Genomic DNA, 23,315 nt, shown 5'->3' with positions numbered 1-23,315 from the left:
GTTCTGAATATTTTTTAATATAAAATATGTGGGTATTATGAGTGCCGTTAAAGGCAAAATTAAGAAAGCATCCACCTTATCAACAAATAACTAAGACTGAGAAAGAAACTTAATTAAAAGACCAACGTTTAGAGCAACTTCTCCTCATGAGCTGCGTTTCCAGTTTTCAGCCAATAAGTGCGTAAAGGTGCGCAGCGTAATGGCAACGAGATGTTTACTGTTTGTAAAAGCTTCCAATAGCTTGATAAGTTCAGTATTTGGTGTATGAATCATTAAAGGCTGTCTAGCCCTTTTCCATCCGGGCAATCTATCTGTTTATTCTGAGTGGGGGGTTTGGCAGCTTTTGCAGCGGCGCGCTACTTCATCACTAGCAGCAACTTAATTAGGCTAACTATAGCGCAACAGCGCCAAGCACGCGCAGAAACACCGCCACGCGCACCCACCACCCTGCGGGGATTATCACACCCACGCGCGCCTGGGCAGCACAGCTCCGTTTATTAAACACTTACCGCTGGTGGAGGAGGATCTGGACCTGCTGACGGCCATGTCCTCGCAGGAGAACGGCAGCGGCGGACGGGTCTTGGGACGCTTGGTTGCAGTCAGGTGGCGAAATCCTCTCCTGGCTTTCCCCAGGCTTACTTTGCAGACGGTGGCGGCAGTTAATACCATGCCTGCTCGAGAGGAGGCTTATGGTCGGCCAAAACGTGGACTAATTGCCAGCAGCTTCTGTCTTGGTTTAGTGCACAGAGTCCACGACCCATGCCAGTCCTGTAGTGACCTCAGCTCTGAGAGGCAGCACCAAAAACTGAGAGCTCAAACTCTCATTTGACTAGACTTTCATTCTATACAATCCTGTCTGAGATCAAGATTTAAAGAAAAAAAGTGGGGGGAAACTAAGTCAAGGCAAAAGAACAGGTAAAGGAAAAGGTAGAGCAGTAAATCAGTCCAGAATGACTCCAGGACTCTAGAGCCTGCGCGCACTGACAGCCCCACACTGAGCCATAGTGTCTTATTACACCTGAGCTGTTAAATATCTGAGTAATTAAATATTAAGGCAGCCTGTACCCGTCTTTCGAGGAAGCCTCGACCTGTCTTCAAGGAAATCAACAATGTGGCAGACTTTATTAGGCCTCAGCAATGTGACTGGAATATGCGCTGCGGTTTGGATTGAGTGAGGTCAGCCTGGCTAATCAGGATGATGGTGCACAATGAGAACTTTAGAGGCCCCTGTGAAAGATCACCGTCACTACTAATGGTGAAGACAGTGGAACACTAGTGATTTATGTACTAATAAGTGGTAAAAATAGCATATACCGTACAGTACCGGTTTACTGTGCACAGCCGTTTGCATTATTAAGATAAGCAAGCAACTTGCAAAACAATGTCCAATGTCAAACAAGTATCTCTATTTTTGTACATTTTTAGTTTACTACATCATTCAAACACAAAAACTGTTCCTTACACTGAGTTTCTTGATGAATGGACCAATAGAAATTCTCAAGAAATTCAAAATGACCTTAAAAAACTATATTTCCATTAACTTTCAATAAAATTTAAGAAGATTTGATCTCTCTCCTATAAAGTTGCTGTTTTTTACTGGACAGTGATGATACATACAAGTTACATAGAGCGATGGTTTGGACACATCTTCTCTTTCAATGGTTTTTTTTTTTTTTTATATATAAATGAATACTGAAGTCATCCAGACTATGAATGAACACATATAAAATCATGTAGTAACTTAAAAGTGTTAAACACACCAAAATATTCTGTGAAGCATTTAGGTGCTCTTATCTGGGGTGCTGTATACTTGTGATTTTTAAAGCTGGTAACTCTGATAAAAAAAAAAAAGATCATCAAATACGTTGTGATGAAACTGGCTCTCATCAGGATCGTCCCAAAAAAAGAAAAGTAACAGTTACCTCTTTTGCTCAAGAAGTTTGTAAGTTCATTACCAGCCTTGGAAACCACATGTTAAGAGCCACCTAAATGCTTCACAGAGTATTTTGGTTTGTTTAACATTTTTAAGTTACTACATGATTCCTTATGTTATTTCACAGTCTGGATGACTTCAGTATTCATTTACAACATAAGAGAACATTGAATCAGAAGGTGTGTCTGTATGTATATGTGATATATATGTTCATGATATCCTGCCCAAGATTCCCAGGGTCTCAGAGTAAATGCCAGATTGGTTTACATGGAGCAGCGTCTTTTAGCTGTAATAGGAGCTGTTTTTACTTCCTATAGCTCTAACATGTAGTAATAAATACAACATACAGAAGATAAAAGCGCTCTGAATGGTTTAATTTATCGTGGGTTGTTGATATAGGCCACTGCACCCCACTGCCAAACTCCTAGCAGGCGTACACATTCAGGCCGTGCAAGCAGAATGGTATGGCTGCAATTGAAAGTTACTCCATTCGGAGCCTCTGTACATAAATAGGCATAAAGCGCTCACCCACACAGCTCGGCAGCTGCTCTCGATTTGGTTGATTTCCCTCTTGGAAACAAGAATGCAAAATATGTCACATTTTTAACTCTTCAAAAGCAGGCCGGTTAAATGGATCTCCATCATCCCATTCACCCTCATTTCAGGGTTACGCTACTCGTCTCAATATAGGCTCCATAAAGTGGGGTGCTGCAATGGTGTGGATTAGTACTACGACCAACAAAACATGGGGTTGTGTGTTGTAGGCTGTGTGGAAGCACTGGAACCAATCACAGAATACTTAATGTATAATATTATTTACCTATACTTATGCTGCCTTCAATTGGTATTGGAAATAGGAAATTAACCTTTTTTAACTTTTAAATTGCACTCAAACAAACAGTAAAGAAAAACTACAAGATGATACACAAGTTTTTAAGATGTGATGCATATATTCACCTTTTATTTTTTCCATTTTTTTTACCTTAGTTTTTAAATCACATTAATAATCATAGCTGACTAATTAGAAATTCATATACCTTTTCAAATAACTATTCACAATGTTTGTGGAGCACTCAGTGTGTTGTTTTGGATATCCTATAGATCTCCCTGCTTAGTGGGTGGATCTTCCAATTTACTAGTTAACCATCTGGTGTATAGAACCTTATGTTGAGCACTTGAATGCGGCATTAGTCTGCAGCAGATTATCTCATACTGTCCCCACTGCCTCTTCACACTGAGGTCACAAGGAGTGTTTCAACATAAAATGAGGCATAGGACATGACAGCCAATCAGAAAGGAGATCAGTGAGAAATATTACTTGCAAAAAAAAAACATGTTGGAAAATAGGCGTATTTTTAAATGAATAGTAACAGGTTTGAGTAACATGTATGGCATTTGGGGGCTCTGAATAGCTCCGCAGAATTCTGGGTCATGCTACCTCACCATCAGCAGCCAGAGTCAGAGAGAGCACAATTGGCTTTACTTTCAGGATGCTGGCTGGTACAGGCTGATGATCTGTTGGCTGATGTATCAGAGCTGGGGATCCAGTGCTTACCTTAGAGCGCATAGTCTGCCTGGGAATGCTGCCTGTATCAGCAGCAGTATGTTTAGAGCAGTGGTGTCCAAACTACGGCCCGCGGGCCATTTGCGGCCCGTTTCCTTTTTTGAAGTGGCCCGCAAGGTATTTAAAAAATAAAATGAAAGTTGGCCCGCAGGTTTTTGTAATGTGAGATACAAAGTATAAATGCTAGGCATCAGAAAACGGGCCAAAAAATCTAAAAGTGTATATGCGGCGAAAACCCGCAGTTGTGGTGCAGAAAACGGGCCAAAGACTCTAAAATCGGCGAGAGTGCCTAGTTATAGCGCGTAAAAAAAACAGACCAAACAGTCAATGTGCAGTAAGAATGCGCAGTTGTGGCACAAAAAACGGACCAAAGAGCCTAATAGCGGCGAGAATGCGCAGTTGTAGCGTGGAAAAGGGACCAAAGAGTCTAACAACTCCAAAGAAATGAAAAAAGGACAGCAAATGCAGAAAATTTCAGGCATTTTGGGAAAATTACTATTTCAGAGTTCAAAGGGTATGTTTAATTTGTCAGGAATCAGGAGTATAATATTAAGAGACATTATTAAACAAACATCAATTTGAAAAATCTTAGTTTACACAACACTGTCAAAGATAGATAAAGATAGTAACTCAAGGAAAATGGTGTCTAAATGATAGTAATCAAGAACATGTATTCTTATAAGTGGTATATTTCATTATTTGTTTTATTACAGAGTCTGTGGCCCGTGACTGCACATATATTTCTCCTTCTGGCGCCCAACAAAAAAAGTTTGGACACCTCTGGTTTAGAAGGATTACATCTTTATTTTATATTATGTTAAATTGCTGTTTGGTGATTAAACTGCTTTACCATCTACAAAATCTGATAATTACCTGGGTTCTGTTAAATTAGGAGAGTTTCAACAACAAGCTAACCACTAAACTGTTCTAAGCTTTAGCCCCTATAGTATGAACTCCAGTTGACCTCATTTGTAGCCTACACATAGGCTTAAGGCTAAATCGTATTGTATCTCATATTACACTGTAACAATAGTAAAAGGATCAGTTACAGTGAATACACTCAGACCCGGGGGTGACTTAAACAAACTGAAATGATTTATAAAGATGAATTCATGAGCCTGAAGGCTGGAAACAATACAAACAACATTAACAAATTCAGATTTTCAGTTTATAAAAAGCGAATCCCCCTGCCCCCAAGTTCATATCAGGCTTAGCAACTTCATCTGCACACTCTCAGCTCTACATCGCTCTGACTGTAGGGAGACAAGAAACACAAATAATAAGGTGAAAAACAAGGGTCAGGTGCAACACACCAACCAACCCATGCTAAGCCACGCCCCTGATCTCTACCTCAGAAAAATAGAAGTTCACCAAGGGCTTTTACTGCTGCTGTAGAATAGAGGTTGGGCGATACTGGGAATTTTGGTATCAATCCGATACCAAGTAAACGCAGGGCCAGTATTGCCGATATCGATACTGATACCGATACTTTTTAATATTTAAGCTTTATAGATCCAAATGATCCAAAAACCTAGGATATAATTTCACCAAACATTGTAAGTGATAACAAAATACTTTAGTATCACAATCAACATTTTTTGTTTAGAAACAATGGAACAGTAACAAAACAAAGATTAAATATAAAATAAAAAATATAAAAAAATAAAATAAAAATTCTCCACTCACTAGACATCTTTTCTAGTTCTTTGTTTCTTTTTTTTATAGAATTGTCATTTGGAAAAACAATAAAAAATAAGGAATTGTCTTCCTTTCAGCGCAATTCAAATGCAAGTTTTTCTTAAATAAACAGAGTGTAAAAAAATATCACTCAACACAAATCTCCTGAGGTAGAGGCGTGTCGACTCGAGGAGAGCGCTGAGTGGGCGGGGCCAGGCTGAGCCTACCTGCGTGGGGGTTTGGCTGGCTTTGCTGAGCCATGTGACGCATGTGCAACAACAAGAGACCAGAGAGTAGACTGTGGTGAATCTCGTGCGAAGCAGTCAGTGCGTGCGGCAGAGAAAAAAAGCTTGAATATCGATATTTTTACACGAGTATTGCTCAATACCAATACCAGCGTTGGTATCGATATTTGGATCGATCCGCACACCTCTACTGTAGAACAGTGTTTCCTGACTCTGGTCCTGAAGGAACTCCTGCTCTTACACACCTGATCCAACTAAACAGCTCATTAACAACACTGACTGCTGTTAATGTCTTAATGTTAGTGTGTTGAAATGAACTGATTTTCAGTGTATGATTTCGCAAATGAGGTGTGTGATGTGTTACAGAATTATATAAATAATTAGATTAATACATAATTATATTTTAGTCTTTTTTTTATTTATTATGTTCAAATATTGCTGAACTTTATTTAACTATAATTTAAGTACCATTTCTTTTTTAGATTTTATTTTAGAATTTTATTGTGTAATATTTCTCTATGACTTCACTATTTTTATGGTTTACATATATTAGATACCTATTCCATTACTACAATTTTTAACTATTAGATTTAAATAATTTGTTTTCAATCTGTTTTTTTTTCCAGTTTTCTCCCAATTTTAGCAATTGTCTAACCCATTCAGCTGCTGTATATCACCCATCACAGTTGATGCCACAACACAAGGAGGGTGAAGCCTAGCCCCTTTTTTCAAAGTGCTGCTGATGCAGAATTGCTGAGTAGCCAGTGTGCTTGGAGGAATGTATGTGTTTAGTACATCAGCTCACAGAGGCTTTGTTAGGATTGACATTACTCTAGGAGTAATGAGGGGAAAGAGTGCCATTCTACACACCCAGAGAAAGCAAAGCCAATTGTGCTATGTCAGGGCTCCGAGAGCTGTTGGCGAGCTGCATGACCGGGATTTGAACTTTAGACCGCTGGACCACTCTGTGCCTCTTCAATCTGTGTTCTATGTGCAGGCTCAGCTACATTGTAAATGAGGGCCACTCAAATGTACATGGACTCCACAAAACATCTGAAAGTGTCCAATTGAATCTGGTACCAGGATTCAGATTTGTTATCATCAGATCCTGTGACAAGTCCTTGAGAAGTTGTGAGGTGAGGCCTTCTGACCCAGTCATATAGCCATCTTGATTTTTCCCTTTTTAAAAATAGCTCAGATTCTTGCGTTTCACGGTTTTTCATGCTTCCACGACATCAACTTCAAGATCCTACTTCTTAAAGGATGCCACTGTACCTGGATAACCAATGTTATTAAAACATACAGCTCCAGATCTGACATTATTGGTGACAGTCTAAAGCAGGGGTCACTAATGGGCGGACCACGATCCGGATCCGGACCCGGACCCAGACGTTGTCCAATCTGGACCCAGACCGATAAACTATTGAGAAGGATTTAATTCTGACAGCGTTTATTTAAAGCGGCGGAAAGTTTATTGTCTTTACGGTTTACATGCTTTACAGTGCAGTAAACTTACTGGCCAATCACGTGTGCTGTAAAAAAACGCTCTCCTCTGCCAATCAGATCTATGCAGATGCGAGCGCGCGGAGCCACACAGGCGAAGCAGGCCGTGAGAAATCGGAGAATAAAGCGGGAAAAGATGAGAATACAGATGGTGCGCACCAGAAAAATAAATTAAAATACTACCTTTATAAAACATACTAACAGTAATGTAACCTTGCGGTGTTACTTGGAGGAATTAAAGAGAAACAACCGAGACAAGAGTCCAAAATATTCCACTTTACTCCACCTGATCAGAACTCCTCAGCAAGAAAAAAAACCCTGGCTCGCAGGCGCGCTCTCCCCACTCCCAAAACAACCCTACCTCAAAACTACGGCAACCCCCAGGGGACAAAAAGCATTGGCAACTTCCCCCATCAGTTTTACCCACAACATAATAAAGTCTGATACAGTAATAATATTAAATAAAATAAACTGCTTTTTTTTTTTTTTTTTTTTTTTTAAAGCTGATATTTTGGCCAAGTTCAGCAAACATTTCTTCATATATAGTATGATTTGTCATTCATGTAATTATCATGACAGGCAGGCCTAAATCTAATATAAATAAAATCAAATAAAATAAATACTTTTTAAAAAAATATTTTTAAACAAATTTAACATACAGATTCACATTAATAGGTGTTTTCATTTATTTTATGATAGGTTGATAATGTAATTATTGTGACAGGTCTATTTAAAACAATACATATTGTTGAAATATACTAGTATGTGTAATTTGTTTTGTCTTTCAGTTGTTGATGACATAAAACACTGAGAGAAAATACTATAGGCTTCTTCAGTATACAGTATATAATACTGAATCATAACGCAGGTTAAAAATGGCGACGGTCCGGACCTCGGCCTGGCGTATTAATCTCTGGACTGGACCGAACTGAATTCTAATTAAATACCCCTGCTCTAAAGAGTTGCTGCACTGCTGGACTTGATAAGATTCAGTTTAGAGTTCTAACTGACCTGAAAAAGAATGTGGATATTCATAAATCCAGACATGCTGAGGGTTCTCCACATTTTTAGCACTTGCAATCGTCCTCCAGAATGTGTGGAGTGGAGAAATGTGCCAATGGCTCCCTCAAGTGGTCAGAGCATGAAAGTGTCAGATTCTTCTCATTATACAATTGAGTTGAATTTAGTTTCCACATTTCTTTTAACCTCATGACCTCCAGGCTCTTTATTATTTAATAACAGCCATGAATTATTCATTATCATCTTTGAAATGAATATGCAAGACATGCATTTATGAAAGTAAGGAGCAGGCACCTAGAATTAGAATTAAGGTGGGTATGTTTTATCTACTGCTGCAGTAGAACACTGCACTCTCACGCCAAAAGTCATGGTACACCATACTAGTCCCATGTCATATGACTTTTGCTATGTTCCATGGAAACTGAAGAAGTACTACAAACTGCAGTGTCCACTGTAGATGGTAATGATCACCAACTATGACGGATTCACAGGTAGACACAAGACACTGTGGATTGTGAGTTTTTCACTATTAACACTGTAATCAACCACATTAAGATATCAGATTATAGTCTTTGGAGATTATTTGCTTTATATTGTCTAAAATATTATATTACAAAATAAAAATTAAGTGGCCACTTCAGTTTCTAAATCCGTTTCTCTGATTTTGCTATTCATAGGTATATTTTGTTTGTTATATTGCTGTTTTATTCTATAAACTAAATAAAAATAAAAGTATTGTCATTTAGAGCATTTATTTGCAGAAAATGAGAAATGGCTGAAATAATAGAAAAGATGCAGAGCTTTCAGATCTCAAATTACACACAAAAAAACAAGTTTTTGTTCATAAAGTTTCATCATAAAGTTTCATGAGTTTTAAAAGTTGGAATACACCTGGTTTTCATGCATCTTGGCATGTCCTACACCACCAGTCTTACACACTGCTTTTGGATAAATTCAGGCAGTTCAGCTTGGTTTGATGGCTTGTGCTCATCCACCTTCCTCTTGATTATTTTCCAGAGGTTTTCATTTTGGTACCAACATTTTTAAGTGGCTTTTATTTGTTTCCAGAGCTGTATAACCAGTATGTGTTTAGTACACTCAAAATTAACAAAAATAAATAATGAAACTATTGAAAATACATGTTTTAATGCTGCCTATGTCTTACAGTTTTAGGTCAGGGATGAAAAATAAAGATCACATACACTTCCATGCCTGAAATCATGGGAAAGAAGTTTGAGCAAGGCCTGATAGTAGGGTCTTGATAAATGGGTGGATTTTTTATATAACGTTTCAAAAGTTTACCAAAATTCATCACAGAAGGTGATCATTATCACCCACAGTAGCAGTGTCTGCCCATAACTGTCCCATCCACATCCACATTCAATGCAGGAGGCCCCACATGCATATCCAACAGGTCAGTGCAGCATTAATTCCTATCCCATGACTTTTGTCATTGGGATGTCAGTGGATTCACTGCAGTGGATCTTAGTGCAGATCTTTGTTCTTTATTCTATCACACTCAATTCAGTTTTTAGAGCAGGGGAACCTGTGAAAGTGAGGGAATGTAATGACCAATCCAGGTCCAGTATTGAGAACGACTGAATGATTGTAAATCCATATTCTAATCCTTAATCATTGAGCAATGCAAACACAGCCTGTAAAACAGACATTGTGAAGGTGAAAGCGAGGCTGACTACAGCTCCACTTCACACTTTCTCAGAAACGAGCATGAGAATTCTTTCATAATCCCCCGTCTTCCCCCGCACTGCGAGCTACCAAAATATCATGGCCTCACAAAACGCTGAGACACTCTCTGAAGGCTGGCTTTGTGTCAGACAGAGAGGCCTGCCAGGCTGAACCTGGCCTTGTTTCGGAGAAGAACATAGGCCCTTTTCATCACCATCAAACATAACAGGTTAGCGAGCGGCAGCTCGGTCCAATTCTGTTAAGTTTAAAGGGTCAGAATAACACTCGTAGCATGCCTTACACTTTTCACTTCATTCTTCATTTCATTCGGCCAGCTTCAAATACTAGTTGGAGGAGGAGGAGGAGGAGGGGGTGGTAAAGGAAATGTATCAAAGATTTTGCTGCTTATTTTTAATGCCTGGCTCCCACTACATGATTATTGAGTCCATTTTGGCTGTTTCTACAATCGAAACAAGTCTCTGAATTACAGGGTGATCATAAACAATGATCTTCACAGATGACACTGTAGTAAGTGTGGTCTATAATCCAATCTTTCTTCTTAAAGTGACAGTCCGTATTATTTTGTTTCTAAACTGAAAGCAAAAGCATTTCTGAGTGGAGAAAGGACAAAATATTGTGTTTATTGGTACGAGTGTGCTGAAACTACCATCCCTACTAAGCTTAATATGTTCATTCTAAACAAATTGAGGTGTCGGGTCACTTTTCGCAGCAGTTCTTCTGGCTACATCACATGTCATTATGTACTTACATCACATGTACATCCTCTAAAAGAGGATCCAGCTCAGTTTTACTGAATGCGAGCGGCTGGTGGTGCGATGGAGACTTAAGAAGGGCTCATTCACGCATAGTAAAAACAAAGAGAAGAAGCTCTGAAGCCAAATAGGAACATGATTAATATTGGATTGACATTTGAACGGTGGAGAGAGCTCCGTGACCACGCTCTCTCTCTCTCTCTCTCTCTGACAGAACATAACCTGGAATCGGATTCATCCGCTCTGAAAGGAGACCGCATCACACACGCCCAGTTTAAAATGATTCTTCCGCATGCTCTGTGCAATTACCCATTCTCACCAGAGAGGGCGCTTAATCTCCCAAATCCTAAAACTTATGGACATCAGATTTAAATATGAAAAATAATATTAATAATATTGATGATTCAGTGTCCTGTAGTGTTAGGTGGATGCCGCTACATGGTGGGAAACACAACTTTACGACTTCACGACTGAAAAACTGTCAAACAATGAGAGCCAAGCTAAACAGGTGTACACCAATAAAGGAAAACAATATGACCACCTTTTCTTTTAGCTCCACCGAATATTTAGGACACAGTTTTATAATTACAGACTGTATTCCTGTGTCTGTTTCTATATATCCTTTATTATTATTCTCATTTCACCCTGTTTTTTGGTGGTCAGGATCCCCCAGGATGGACCACCTATTATTATTTGGATGGTGTGTTATGCCCATCCTCAGCACTGCAGGGGCATGGTGGTGTGGTGGTGGTGTATGAGGTGTTAGTGTGTGTTTTTCTAATACAGTGAGTGGATCAGACACAGCACAGCAGTGCTGCTGGAGTTTTTAAACACTGTCTTCACTCACTGTTCTCCACTCTGTTACACACTCATACATAGATGCACCACCGTGTAGAGGTAAAGTTAGAGACAGGAAGTCAACTCTGCAAATCTGTTGATGCACAGTTTGTGTTTGTCATCCTCTAGTCATTCTTCAGTGCTCACAGGATGCTGCCCACAGAAAACTGTTGTTAACGTATCCTTCTATCAGCAGTACCACTGAGAAGCTAAAAAATGAATGGAAAATTGGTGTAAAAACAAGGTGGTGGGCATAATTTTATGCTTGATCAGTATATATGACATAGATTCACATTTGACATTTTAAACAAGTGTTTTTATTCACGTAAAGGTTAAGCAGAAGCAGATACAACCACCATCTGATGAACCTACTCTTTTTTCCCCCAAGATCACTTCTAGTATACAGCAATGCAACAGTAACTGACTATGGATTCTATAAATACCTAAACATTAATGCAACACATACAGTCTTTCAGTCATACTGTGCCCAGTAAAGAAGGTGAAGTGACATCAGGAAAAGAAAGAGCTGTAATAGTGGTTTCTGCCTCTAGGCAGGAAAAAAAAAAATCATCACAGAAGATTTATGAGCAGTGTAATAGGAACTCATTGATGTTCTAATGTTCATGTCTCCTCTTCATTTTCCACAAAATTAAAGCCATTACCAGACCCCCTGTGCATATAATTAACCTGCTTAATTTCACATGTGTCATGCTTTAATTAATCATTCATTTCTATTTTAGCACACAGCTCGATGACTACGCAGGGGCCAGAGGGGTTCTTTGGAGAAATGCTATTGACGGATCACCTCTGGTTCCTTAAAGAACAAAGGATGGATTTTTTTTAAATGAATACTCCATTGTTCTTCAGCCACTCTGGGGAAAATGTAGCATACAGTTGATTACCTTAATCAATGATTTACACAGATATGCCAAAAGCCATGGGATAGCAGTATGTGCATTGATTATGAAGTAAGTGTTACCTCGGGACGGCTTGGGAGCGGCCACACCTTTATAAGTTTCTCCTGGCGACATGTATTGTCAGAGTTGGAGCGTGGCCTGATAGTAAGTAGTTGATGGGAAAATTTCATTTCTGATGTTGTGCAGCTATTCTATACATTATAGAAGGATTTACTGATTGTGATTGTCATCTGGCAAGACATTTCCATGCAATCCAAGTAATTGGTAGAAACATTTAATACATCCCCATTTAAAACAAGGTCAGGGAAGTGTTTTTGTAGCCTCTGTGTCTCATAACTTTTGGCATTTGTGCTTATTTGATATTGTAAATCAATAAACACTGTCTACTCTCTGTCTACTGTAAGTGTAATGTAAGTCAATAGGCTTTCTTAATCAAATCAAAGTAAATCTTCAACACAAGTATATTCACCATACACTGTATGCCCAATTTTATGTGGACATCGCTACTAATACATTTCTTCAGCTACAAGTTTTACAAGTTTACAAGTTGTACTGTGCTGACACAGTACTGAAAACGCTCATAGTTGGTCTAGACCCTGTATAGAATAGGAACAGATCAACATAAAGCTATTAGCACTATGATTGCAATGATTCAGAGTTGGAGGCAGGATGCAAATGCAAATTGGTCTTATTAGCAGTCATATTAAAAACAAACAAAGCAACAAAAACTAAGACAATCAACAATCAACTAAGGACTAATTAGAAAAGCAAGGACAAACAATCAGAAGTCATACAAGCAAACTAAAGATAACAAACCAGTAAGAAAACATGACTGGGGGTCAAAAAGCATGATAGAGAACAAAGGAAAACATGGGATATATATATATATATATATATATATATATATATACACACACACACACACACACAGACAAAGTCAAGGAACACATGAGGAAGATAATGAGGGGGCGGAGTTACAAATGAGACAGGTGGGAACACTGATGGCTAGCGTGGAGACAAGAGAGGAATAGACAGAGTCATGTGCTTAAAGAGAATTTGGTTAAAAAACAAGCAGACTAAGGAAGACAAGAAGAGCACAAGACAGGAACAGAAAGGACCAAGAAAAAAAGAACTTGCTGAACCTCGGTGGTCGTAAGGTAATTTTAGTCCCATCCAGACTTACATTTCTGAGTTTTGTCACTTTTTGATTAATAAAATAAAATAAAAATATGATAAAAGAGATCCACCTGAACACAACAGCCAGTGGAAATAGAGGAGCTACAGGCCCTGATGTCATGTGACCGAGAAAGCCTAACTCACTGGTTAACTCACTGTTGTTTTTTCAATTGCAGTCCGGATGCAAGAGTTTTATCACTTTATCAGAAGTGTGAAATATTTTTTACAGACGTCCCCCTGAGAAGATGTAACAATGATTATGACATCTAATACCTTTGGGATGAACTGTGAAGATGAGGGTGATGAAGTGGGGTGGTACTCATCTATCATCCCAAAATCACTAATTCTCTGGACTGTAGAGACAGTTTCTCCAACAAAAGCTGGATAAACTCTTAACATTTTCAACGCTTTTATTTCCAGATTTTGGAAGGAAACAAACAATGAGCAGGTGTCCAAATACTTGTGTCTATATATTGTACTTCCTATTAATCTATTAAAGAACAACCTAAAATACTCAATAAATGCTTTTAATGGCACCTTCAAAAAAGATACAGAAGAGAAGGTTTGTATATAAAAACATCACTACCAGTGTCTTCGCTCCATCACAGTCCGTGCTTCAATGCCTTCTAATTCTATACGGCCCTATTCTGTGGATTCTGAGCAGTTTCTAACCAGCTGATTGACAGCTATTGTGTTGTGGTTGCTAAGGATGACGTGCGACACTGACGGAGTTGGATGGCTGTCACAACAGTGGTGAGTGGGTGAGGGCGTGCGGCGCCGCGTCCACGACAAAGCCTTCCATTCTTCTATACAAAACAGAGCCTTTCCCGAAAGAGCGATTGTCATCCTTACTGTCCTTTCCTCTGTACCACCCCGACACAAGCAGCTTGAGGCGAAATCAGACAAAGCCTTAAACGTTACTGAAGAGAGGGAGGATGATCTGTCACACTCTATATGCAGCAACAAGCACAATGTGATGGTGACGATGAGTAAGGCAACAGTGCATACTAATGATCAACACTCACAGCATCTATAAAGGCCACAAATTTCATAATTCACGCCTTCAGCTGGGTTTAAAACCCAGTTTTGTGTTATTCTGTTTCGGGGTGGACTTGAGGTTTCAAGGTTGGTTGGCTGATGTGTCTTAGAACTTATGCTGGAGTGTGCATCCTATAATCATAGGATCTTTCCTGGGCAGATGATTGAAACCTGTGTTAAAGCTGGATTTGTGGCTAAGGCTTAGTATTACATAACGTACTCCACACTTTTCAACCTTATTACTATCCATAAATACAACAGACTATACATACCCTGTAAGAAAAAGGATATTTTAAGTTCTCTAAGACAACTATTTTCTACACAGTTGTAAAGGTTATTTACGCAAATCCCATTCATATAACCTCCCACTATCACAGCTCTGATATATCAGCTAACAGACACCCACGATGAGCAACATCACAGTAGGAGTGATGAGAGGACACAGTGTTATCTACCCACCCATAGAGAGCATAGCCACTTTTGCTCTCTCGGAGTTAGTCAAATTGAACACAGAGTCTGAAACATTTGTGTCTGGTGTATCTGCTTATAAATAAGTGTTAATCCACAGTTACAGCAGATACAGTAATCACCAGCGTAATCTGTTGCACACATATAAGCAGTGGCGTACACAGACATTTTGGGGGAAGTGCTCAGGGGGGAAAAAGGGCACTTTTTTTTTCGTCCTCACATTACCTATCATTGATTTGGGCTAGAGCGGCTAGTTTATCTGGTGACCAGTCGGCTAAAGATGCTTAGTAGTTTGGTGCTGTATGAGACATTTTACTGCACAACAAAATGATTTCACGTTGGGCTTAGAGGGCAAACGGTAGGATTTTACTTGATGTGTATGTTACCTGGCTGGTGGGACACGGGGGAGAAGAAGCCTATCTGTTGCCGTGCGTGCTCTGCTAAAGACTCGCTGAACTGAACTGCTGCTGCAGCGCATCTAGTGTGCCTTGCGCCCGACCGCGTGGGGTCACGTGACAGAGGAAGCTGATTTCAGGGCATTCTGTTTTCACTCGTTTTTAATTGCTCAGGTTTTCAAAAGATAATTTTAAAGCGGCTTCAGTAAAATCTTAATAATAATAATAATAATAATAATAATAATAATAATAATAATAATAATAATAATAATAATATTTAAAAAAATAATAAAATGAAGTTTCAAAAGTGCACTTTGGTTGATAAAGGGCAGAGTTGGTGGTGCTTTAGCTCCACCTGATGTCTATGTCTGCACGCCTCTGCATAGGAGAGTCACATTTTGATACAAAACTGGCTCTCATATTGTTTAATGGGTAATGACAGTCTGCCTTAGAATCCTCTAATTGGTCTAAAAGTCCAAACCATCTTAAACAGTGTTTTCTTATGAATATGACAACATTGTTTAAAAAAAAGAATACACTACTGCAACAAAATGAATATAAAATTTTATTTGATAATATTATTACAAACAATATAACATGACACACCCCTAAATGAGATTTTCACCAGATTGTAACAGAAGTCAATAATGTTACAAATAATGCACTCCATATATCCAGGTTTAAAGCAAAATAAATGATACTGGACAGATATATTCGGTCTATAGTAGATTTTTAATGGGAAATGAAAACAGGTAAATTTTTCTTTTGCTACAAAATTATACAGCTCTGAAAAAAAATTATAAGACCACTTTAGTTTCTCTGATTTTGCTATTTATAGGTTCATTTTTGAGTATTCTATAAACTACGGACAATATTTCTCCCAAATTGCAAATACAAATATTGTCATTTAAAGCATTTTTTTGTTTCAGAAACGGCTGAAAACAACAACAAAGACTCTTTCAGCTTTCAGACCTCAAATAATGCAAAGAAAACACGTTCATATTCATAAAGTTTTAGGAGTTCAGAAATCAATATTTGGTGGAATAACCCTGGTTGGTTTTTAATCACAGTTTTCATGCATCTTGGCATGTTCTCCGCCACCAGTCTTACACACTGCTTTTGAATAACTTTGCCACTTATGGTGCAAAAAAATCAAGCAGTTCAGTTTGGTTTGATGGCTTTTGATCATCCAGCTTCCTCTTGATTATATTCCAGAGTTTTTTTTTATTATTATTTCAAAAGAAACACATCATCTTTAAAGGGTTTCTTCTTTTTTTTACAGAGCTGTATATACACAACTATATATAATAAGTTAAAACAGTCTTAGGTTGGGTCAAACGGTGGTTAGAAAAAAGTTTCAAATGGTAAAGTGACCACAGTGGGCTGTGGCTGAGCTTTACAGTTTCCTGTAGAGAGGTGGAGCTGTTTGTTGTGGTGGGAGTACACAGTTACTCACGCGGCCTCTCGGAAGAGGAGGAGCGCGGCCCAGTGGAGGATAAGGAAAGTGCAGCAGAAACAGTTCAGATACAATCCTAAACGCAGCAGCAGCAGCTGTTCTTCTGGGATATACTGAGGAGCTGCAGGAGGAGCAAAAACCCTGTAGATCTGAGCTAGTCTGAACTTCAGCATCCTTCATCATCATGGCAGCGCTGAGCAGCGCAGAGACGTGCATCAAATACGTGCTCTTTACCTTTAACTTCATCATCTGGGTGAGTTCAACCAACTCTCTCAATCTCACTGCACAAGTTCAGAGTTTAAAGACTGTCAGTGTCACAACTGAGGTAAAGTTAGTTTTATGTTTGACATTCGTGAGAGACTTCCTTCCCCTTAATCAAAACGTAGATTAATCAATGTAATTGTGTTTTTTTGCTATAATGAGAAACACAACAAACTACAACCACAGTTTTTACTGACTATTTTATATTTTACATCATATTTAACAAAACTACAGCCGTAACGAGAGCGCTCTCACCCCGTTTCTCTTCCCAACAGCGCGCTGCTCTCTTAGGGACCGTGGCACAATTACCGACCACAGCACAAAACGAAAAATAATATTAAACGGTCTCAAATGTCATTCCATGAGGGCAAAACCAACAGTATGTTCTACAAACATATATTGCCTACAAATAAATAGTCAATCTATTTCTTTTTCATACAACTTTATTAGTCAAATAAATGCATTACACTTAGTTATCAATGAATGTAATAGTCTCAAATCAACTTTGTCATGTACATATATATCATCCTTACATATTACAAAGCTTATTTTTAATGAGTCTGTTCATTTATTTTATAATAAAATGTCCTTACTTGTTACAAGGCTTATTTTTTAAATTAGTTCACTAATTTTATGTTAAAATAATTATCAATTAAATACATTCAATAAATAATCATTTCAAATCAACTTTGTCATGTACAGATAAATATTCCTTACACGTTCCAAGGTTTATTTTTTTAATTAGTCAGTTCATATATTTTATATTAAATTAATTATCAAATAAATGCATTAAACTCAATCATCATTAGAAGTATTTATTTCAAACCAACTTTCTTATGTACACCTTTATATTCCTTACAGGTTAAAAGACTTATTTTTTAAATTAGTTGGTTTATTTATTTTATATTAACTTAATTATCAAATAAATGCATTAAGCTCAATCATTGTTAGAAGAAATTATTTCAAACCAACTTTGTCAAGTACAGATATATATTTCTTACATGTTACTAGGCTTATTTTTTTAAATAGTCGGTTTATTTATTTTATACTAAATTAATTATCAAATAAATGCATTAAACTCAATCATCATTAGAAGTATTCATTTCAAATCAACTTTTTCATGTACAGCTATATATTCCTTAAATTATACAAGCCTCATTTTTAATTATTCCGTTTATTATATTAAAATAAGTTTTAAAGTTAAATAAATGCATTAAAGTTATTAATGTTTATTAGGTGTAATATTTTGAAACCAAATTTATGTTAGTCAATTTCCTTAGTTGATAATACATTTTATAGTCAAATAATAAAAAAAATATTTTATGTGTGTGTGTGTTTTCTATTTTTTTTGTTTTATTTATTTGTGTTCTCAGTGTGAAGCTCCCTTGACCATCTAGAAATCATCTTATTGCCAAGAGTCTTTCAGGAAATCCACTCCTGGCTATTATTTTAATGTAATCTCAACAGCACCTTTACATTTTCAGTATACCCCTTAATTTTTTGTATTGTAAACTGTATGTAATAGTGAAAGTCTAAAAAGTGTTTGTTATTTGTGCCAACATTCACATTTAAATGTCATTTGTCATATTTAAATACAATTAATTGATTTAGTAGTGTTTTTATTTTTAGCCAAGAGCTGTTTAATTCTTTAAATACATACCTACATTTTATGTAAGTAATTAATGTAAAATTAATTAATTTGTTTACTATATACATTATTATATGTATCAAAAGACACATAATATTTTAAAAATAGTAAAAAAAAATTGTTCGATCAAAGGGTGAATTTCAGTTGTCCCAGCTTGCAGATGTACTGCCCAAGTTATTTACTTCTGGTCCATGAAAGCATTTATCCACAGATTTGGGCCTCTCATCCCATCCTGTTCCGCCAATCCCAGACCAGTGTCTTCATCTAGTAATATTTTTTGTCTAACTGACCTCTCAAAATTTGTCACATACAGCCCCAGAAAAAAATAGATCTCTTCAAAATGATCAGTTTCTCTGATTTTACTTTGGTTTATGTTTGAGTAAAATGAACATTGTCTTATTCTGTGAACTACTGACAGCATTTTTCCCAAATTCCAAAAAATATTGTCATTTGGAGCATTTAAATGCAGAAAATGAGAAATGGTCAAACTAAAGAAAACGATGCAGAGCGTTCAGACCTCGAATAATGCAAAGAAAAAGAATAATTAATTTAGAAACACAAATATAAATGTTTTTAGAGTTCAGAAACCAATATTTAGTGGAATAATCCTGAAATAGCATGGCATGGTATTTTCTTGGCATGTTCTCCTCCACCAGTCTTTCACCCTGCTTTTGGGTAACTTTATGCCACCCCTGATGTGAACATTCAAACAGTTCAGCTTAGTTTGTAGTCTTTTGGTCATCAATGTTCTTCATTATATTCCAGAGGTTTTTTTATAGAGGAGTTATTGCATCAAATGTTGATTTCTGAACTAAATATTGTTTACAATACAAAAATAAAGGGATACATTGAAAATGTAAAGGTGCTGTTGAGATTACATTAAAATAATAGCCAGGATTTTCTGAAAGATTCCTGGCACCAATATGATTCCTAGTTGGTCAAGCGAGCTTCACACTGAGCACAAAAATTGAAATTGGAAAAAAAAAGTTACAAATTGAGTTTTTTTTACTATAAATGGATTATTGAATAAAGAAAATTACTAACATAAATTTGGTTTCAAAATATTACATCTGATGATAATTTAGTAGTTTAATGCATTTATTTAACTATAAAACCTATTATAAAATAAATTAACTGACTAATTACAAAATAAGCCTAATATGTGAGGACTATATGTCTGTACTTGACAAAGTTAATTTGAAATTAATACTTCTAACGATGATTGATTTATTTGATAATTAATTTAATATCAAATAAATAAACCGACTAATTTAAAAAGTAAGCCTTGTAACATGTAAGGAACATATATCTGTACATAAGAAAGTTGGTTTGAAATGGTTTCTAATGATGATTGAGTTGAATGCATTTATTTGATAATGAATTTAATATAAAATAAATAAACTGACTATTTAAAAAAATAAGTCTTGTAACATGAAAGGAATATATATCTGTACATGACAAAGTTGGTTTGAAATTATTACTTCTAACAATAATTGAGTTTAATGCATTTATTTTATAATGAATTAAATATAAAATAAATAAACCGACTATTTAAAAAATAATTCTTGTAACATGTAAGGAATAAAAAGCTGTACATAAAAAAGTTGGTTTGAAATTATTATTTCTAACAATTATTGAGTTTAATGCATTTATTTGATAATTAACTTAACATAAAATAAATGAACCGACTAATTAAAAAAGTAAGCCTTGTAACGTGTAAGGAATATATAGGTGTACATGACAAAGTTGGTTTGAAATTAATACTTCTAATGATGATTGAGTTTAATGCATTTATTTGATAATGAATTTAATATAAAATAAATAAACCAACTAATTAAAAAAATAAGTCTTGCAACATGTAAGGAATATATAGGTGTACATAAGAAAAGTGGTTTGAAATAAATACTTCTAATGATGATTGAGTTTAATGCATTTATTTGATAATGAATTTAGTATAAAATAAATGAACAGACTAATTAAAAAAGTAAGCCTTGTAACAAGTAAGGAAATTTTATTTATATAAAAAATATATAAATCATTTAATTTAATTGTTAATTTATATATATATATATATATATATATATATATATATATATATATATATATATATATATATATATTAATAAATTAACAAACTCCTAAAAAATAAGCTTTGTAATATGTAAGGATGATATATATGTACATGACAAAGTTGATTTGAGACTATTACAGTCATTGATAACTGAGTTTAATGTATTTATTTGACTAATAAAGTTGTGTAAAAAATAAATAGATTGACTATTTATTTGTAGGCAATATATGTTTGTAGAACATACTGTTGGTTTTGCCCTCATGGAATGACATTTGAGACCGTTTAAAATTATTTTTCGTTTTATGCTGTGGTCGGTAATTGTGCCACGGTCCCTAAGAGAGCAGCGCGCTGTTGGGAGGAGAAACGGGGCTGGTTGCGGCTGTAGTTTTGTTAAATATAATGTAAAATATACAATCTTCAGTAAAAACTGTGGTTGTAGTTTGTTGTGTTTCCTCATTATATCAAGAAACCACAATTACATTGATTAATCTACGTTTTGATTAAGGGGGAGGAAGTCTCTCACGAATGTCAAACATAAAACTAACTTTACTGCAGTCCTGAACACGTGGTGAATCATAACAGAACCCTTCACAAGTTTGGGAACCCCACGTGGAAAAGAAATATATGCATATATATGTATGTATTTGTATTCAAAAATATATATGAATACCATAATATTATAGTTTTTAATTATAATGGTTTATGGAATATTGGTTATGTTATATTGTTGTTTTAAATCCAAGTTTTTATTATTATATTTCCTAATAAACAATGCAACATTAGTTATGCATGAATTATGTATCATACATATTTCAGTTAATTTTTGTAATTCTTTGTAAGAATATTTTATAGGTTTAATTGAGAATGGGTCCAAATGAAAACACATTGTGACTATATATTGTTTTGGTGCCCACGTGATTGCCACAACATTAAAAAGCTCTATGTTCTAAACTATAGCATGTGTCCCATTGTCAAATAATAAATAATGAAACTTACAGTATCTAAAATTATGGAAAGTTATGAAAAAGTACTCTTATGACCATGAAGCAGTGTTACCTAATAATAAAACTGTGACAACATTGACAACACTTTTAATGAAACATTACCAGTAAAACCTTTAGAGAGCACTGTGTAGCAATACTGTTTGAACATGTACAATGCAGTAACAACTTTGTGTGTTTGATTGGCCGGGTGCTAGTGTGCAAATTAATGTGCAATTCACACCTAACAAATTGTGCCCGGTTTTCCAGTCGCTGATAGTTTTTTGTGGATCGTCGCTAAAAACCTTGGCTCTGAGGCAAATTGCTGAACACTCTGTGCTCACTCAGCCGTGTAGTGTTCAAAGTAACTCATGAAAGACAACTACAGTCACCAAAAAACATCTAGAAGGTTTAATATCTAGATCAGTCTGCGAGTGTGATTTAAGAGCAGTGACTACCTAAAGCTAGCAACTATAGGATCTTTGTATCTTCTCCATGGCATCGCTAGTTCACATGTGCATTTTTTTTGCATGTTCTTGATTTAAAACGTGTTTTTTGGAGAGCAGTCAGATGAGTCTGTAAATATTTTAATTCTTGACCCTGTGTCAGCAATCAGTCATGTAGTGTGAAAGCCACAACAACTGAAAGAGTCACGATCACAGCTTCTCATACATATTGTTTGGACTGTATTTAATTGTCTTGTGACATATCACTATTTTGGGCAATATATTGTGATAATATTGTTTAATGAAATGCCCTGTCATTCCCACCTCCAGTACTCTTTCATTACACAGTCATTCTGTAGTATTTCGTCAGTGTGTTCAGTTCCTGTTGGTTATTTATGGTTGGTGAGCTGTTCTCTACCACAGTAACACAGAGGTGTTTAGAAACTCGGGCAGTATTGTTAGACTTAATGCACTTTTACTCAAGTAAAAAACTCTAACATGGCTTTACCAAAGCAGTGTTGTTGAAAACAGCGTTTATGTGTAGATGAGAGGCTAAAATGCAGATGGGTCAATATATCAATATAATGTGCCTTCTGTGTTTGCAGCATAGTTTATTTCATAAAAACACTGTGTAAGAATACTTTTTTATAGATTAACTTAGAATAAACACATTGATACATATCACATCTTTGATGTGGCGTTCACGTTTTGTCCTCAGTGCAGAGTGATTAAGGTAAATAATTATTTTAGCTTGGAGCAGGTGAAAACAATCTAACATTCAGGTGATGAAGAATGATGTGATCATGAGCGTGCATGTGAGTCCGGTGCATTTTGGGTAAATGGTGTCCATGAGCAGTAGTTCTGTTTTCAGAGAGTAGTGCAGGTAAGACAGAAATGACAAGTGTGACAAGTGCACTGTTTCTGAAATAGGGAGCGATTTAAAATGCAGCTAAATACCTGAGGTGATGATTGGCTGCACAGCATCCTCCAGCAGGGGGAGTAATTAGACAATTTGGCTTGAAAGGGTTAATTTACTTCTTATCTTTTGGCATTTTAGGAAATTGTGACTGACGCTTCAGAGTGCTTATAATTAGAGCAAAAACATAAGTGATATTCAGTTGTAGTTTGTCTGTATTTAGAGTGAAAATTTTACTTTGTACATTTGTGTTTAAGCAAATGTGGCTCCTGATGATAAGGGTGAATTAGCAAGTTCACAATTGT

At 36.3% G+C, this 23,315-nt stretch overlaps 2 protein-coding genes across 5 annotated transcripts in view; one reads left to right on the top strand and one right to left on the bottom strand.

The window, feature by feature from the left end:
• Positions 1–684, bottom strand: part of ano2b (anoctamin 2b) — a 103,865-nt gene extending 103,181 nt beyond the window's left edge. For all 4 annotated transcript variants that reach the window (XM_022671293.2, XM_049473424.1, XM_022671292.2 and 1 more), the window contains exon 1: positions 510–684. In XM_022671293.2, the coding sequence (XP_022527014.2) occupies positions 510–669 (160 nt within the window). In that variant the 5' untranslated portion in view covers positions 670–684. The remainder of the gene's footprint in view (positions 1–509) is intronic.
• A 16,087-nt stretch (positions 685–16,771) lies between these two features.
• The window catches only part of cd9b (CD9 molecule b), a 30,574-nt gene continuing 24,030 nt past the window's right edge, over positions 16,772–23,315 (top strand). The window contains exon 1 of the mRNA XM_022671290.2: positions 16,772–16,941. Coding sequence (XP_022527011.2) covers positions 16,873–16,941 — 69 coding nt within the window. The 5' untranslated portion in view covers positions 16,772–16,872. The remainder of the gene's footprint in view (positions 16,942–23,315) is intronic.

This window comes from Astyanax mexicanus, chromosome 2 (genome assembly GCF_023375975.1).
Source record: "Astyanax mexicanus isolate ESR-SI-001 chromosome 2, AstMex3_surface, whole genome shotgun sequence".
In the NCBI taxonomy this organism is placed as follows: domain Eukaryota; kingdom Metazoa; phylum Chordata; class Actinopteri; order Characiformes; family Acestrorhamphidae; genus Astyanax; species Astyanax mexicanus.
The sequence above is the reverse complement of the archived record's forward strand: the minus strand, read 5'-3'. Positions and strand labels throughout refer to the sequence as shown.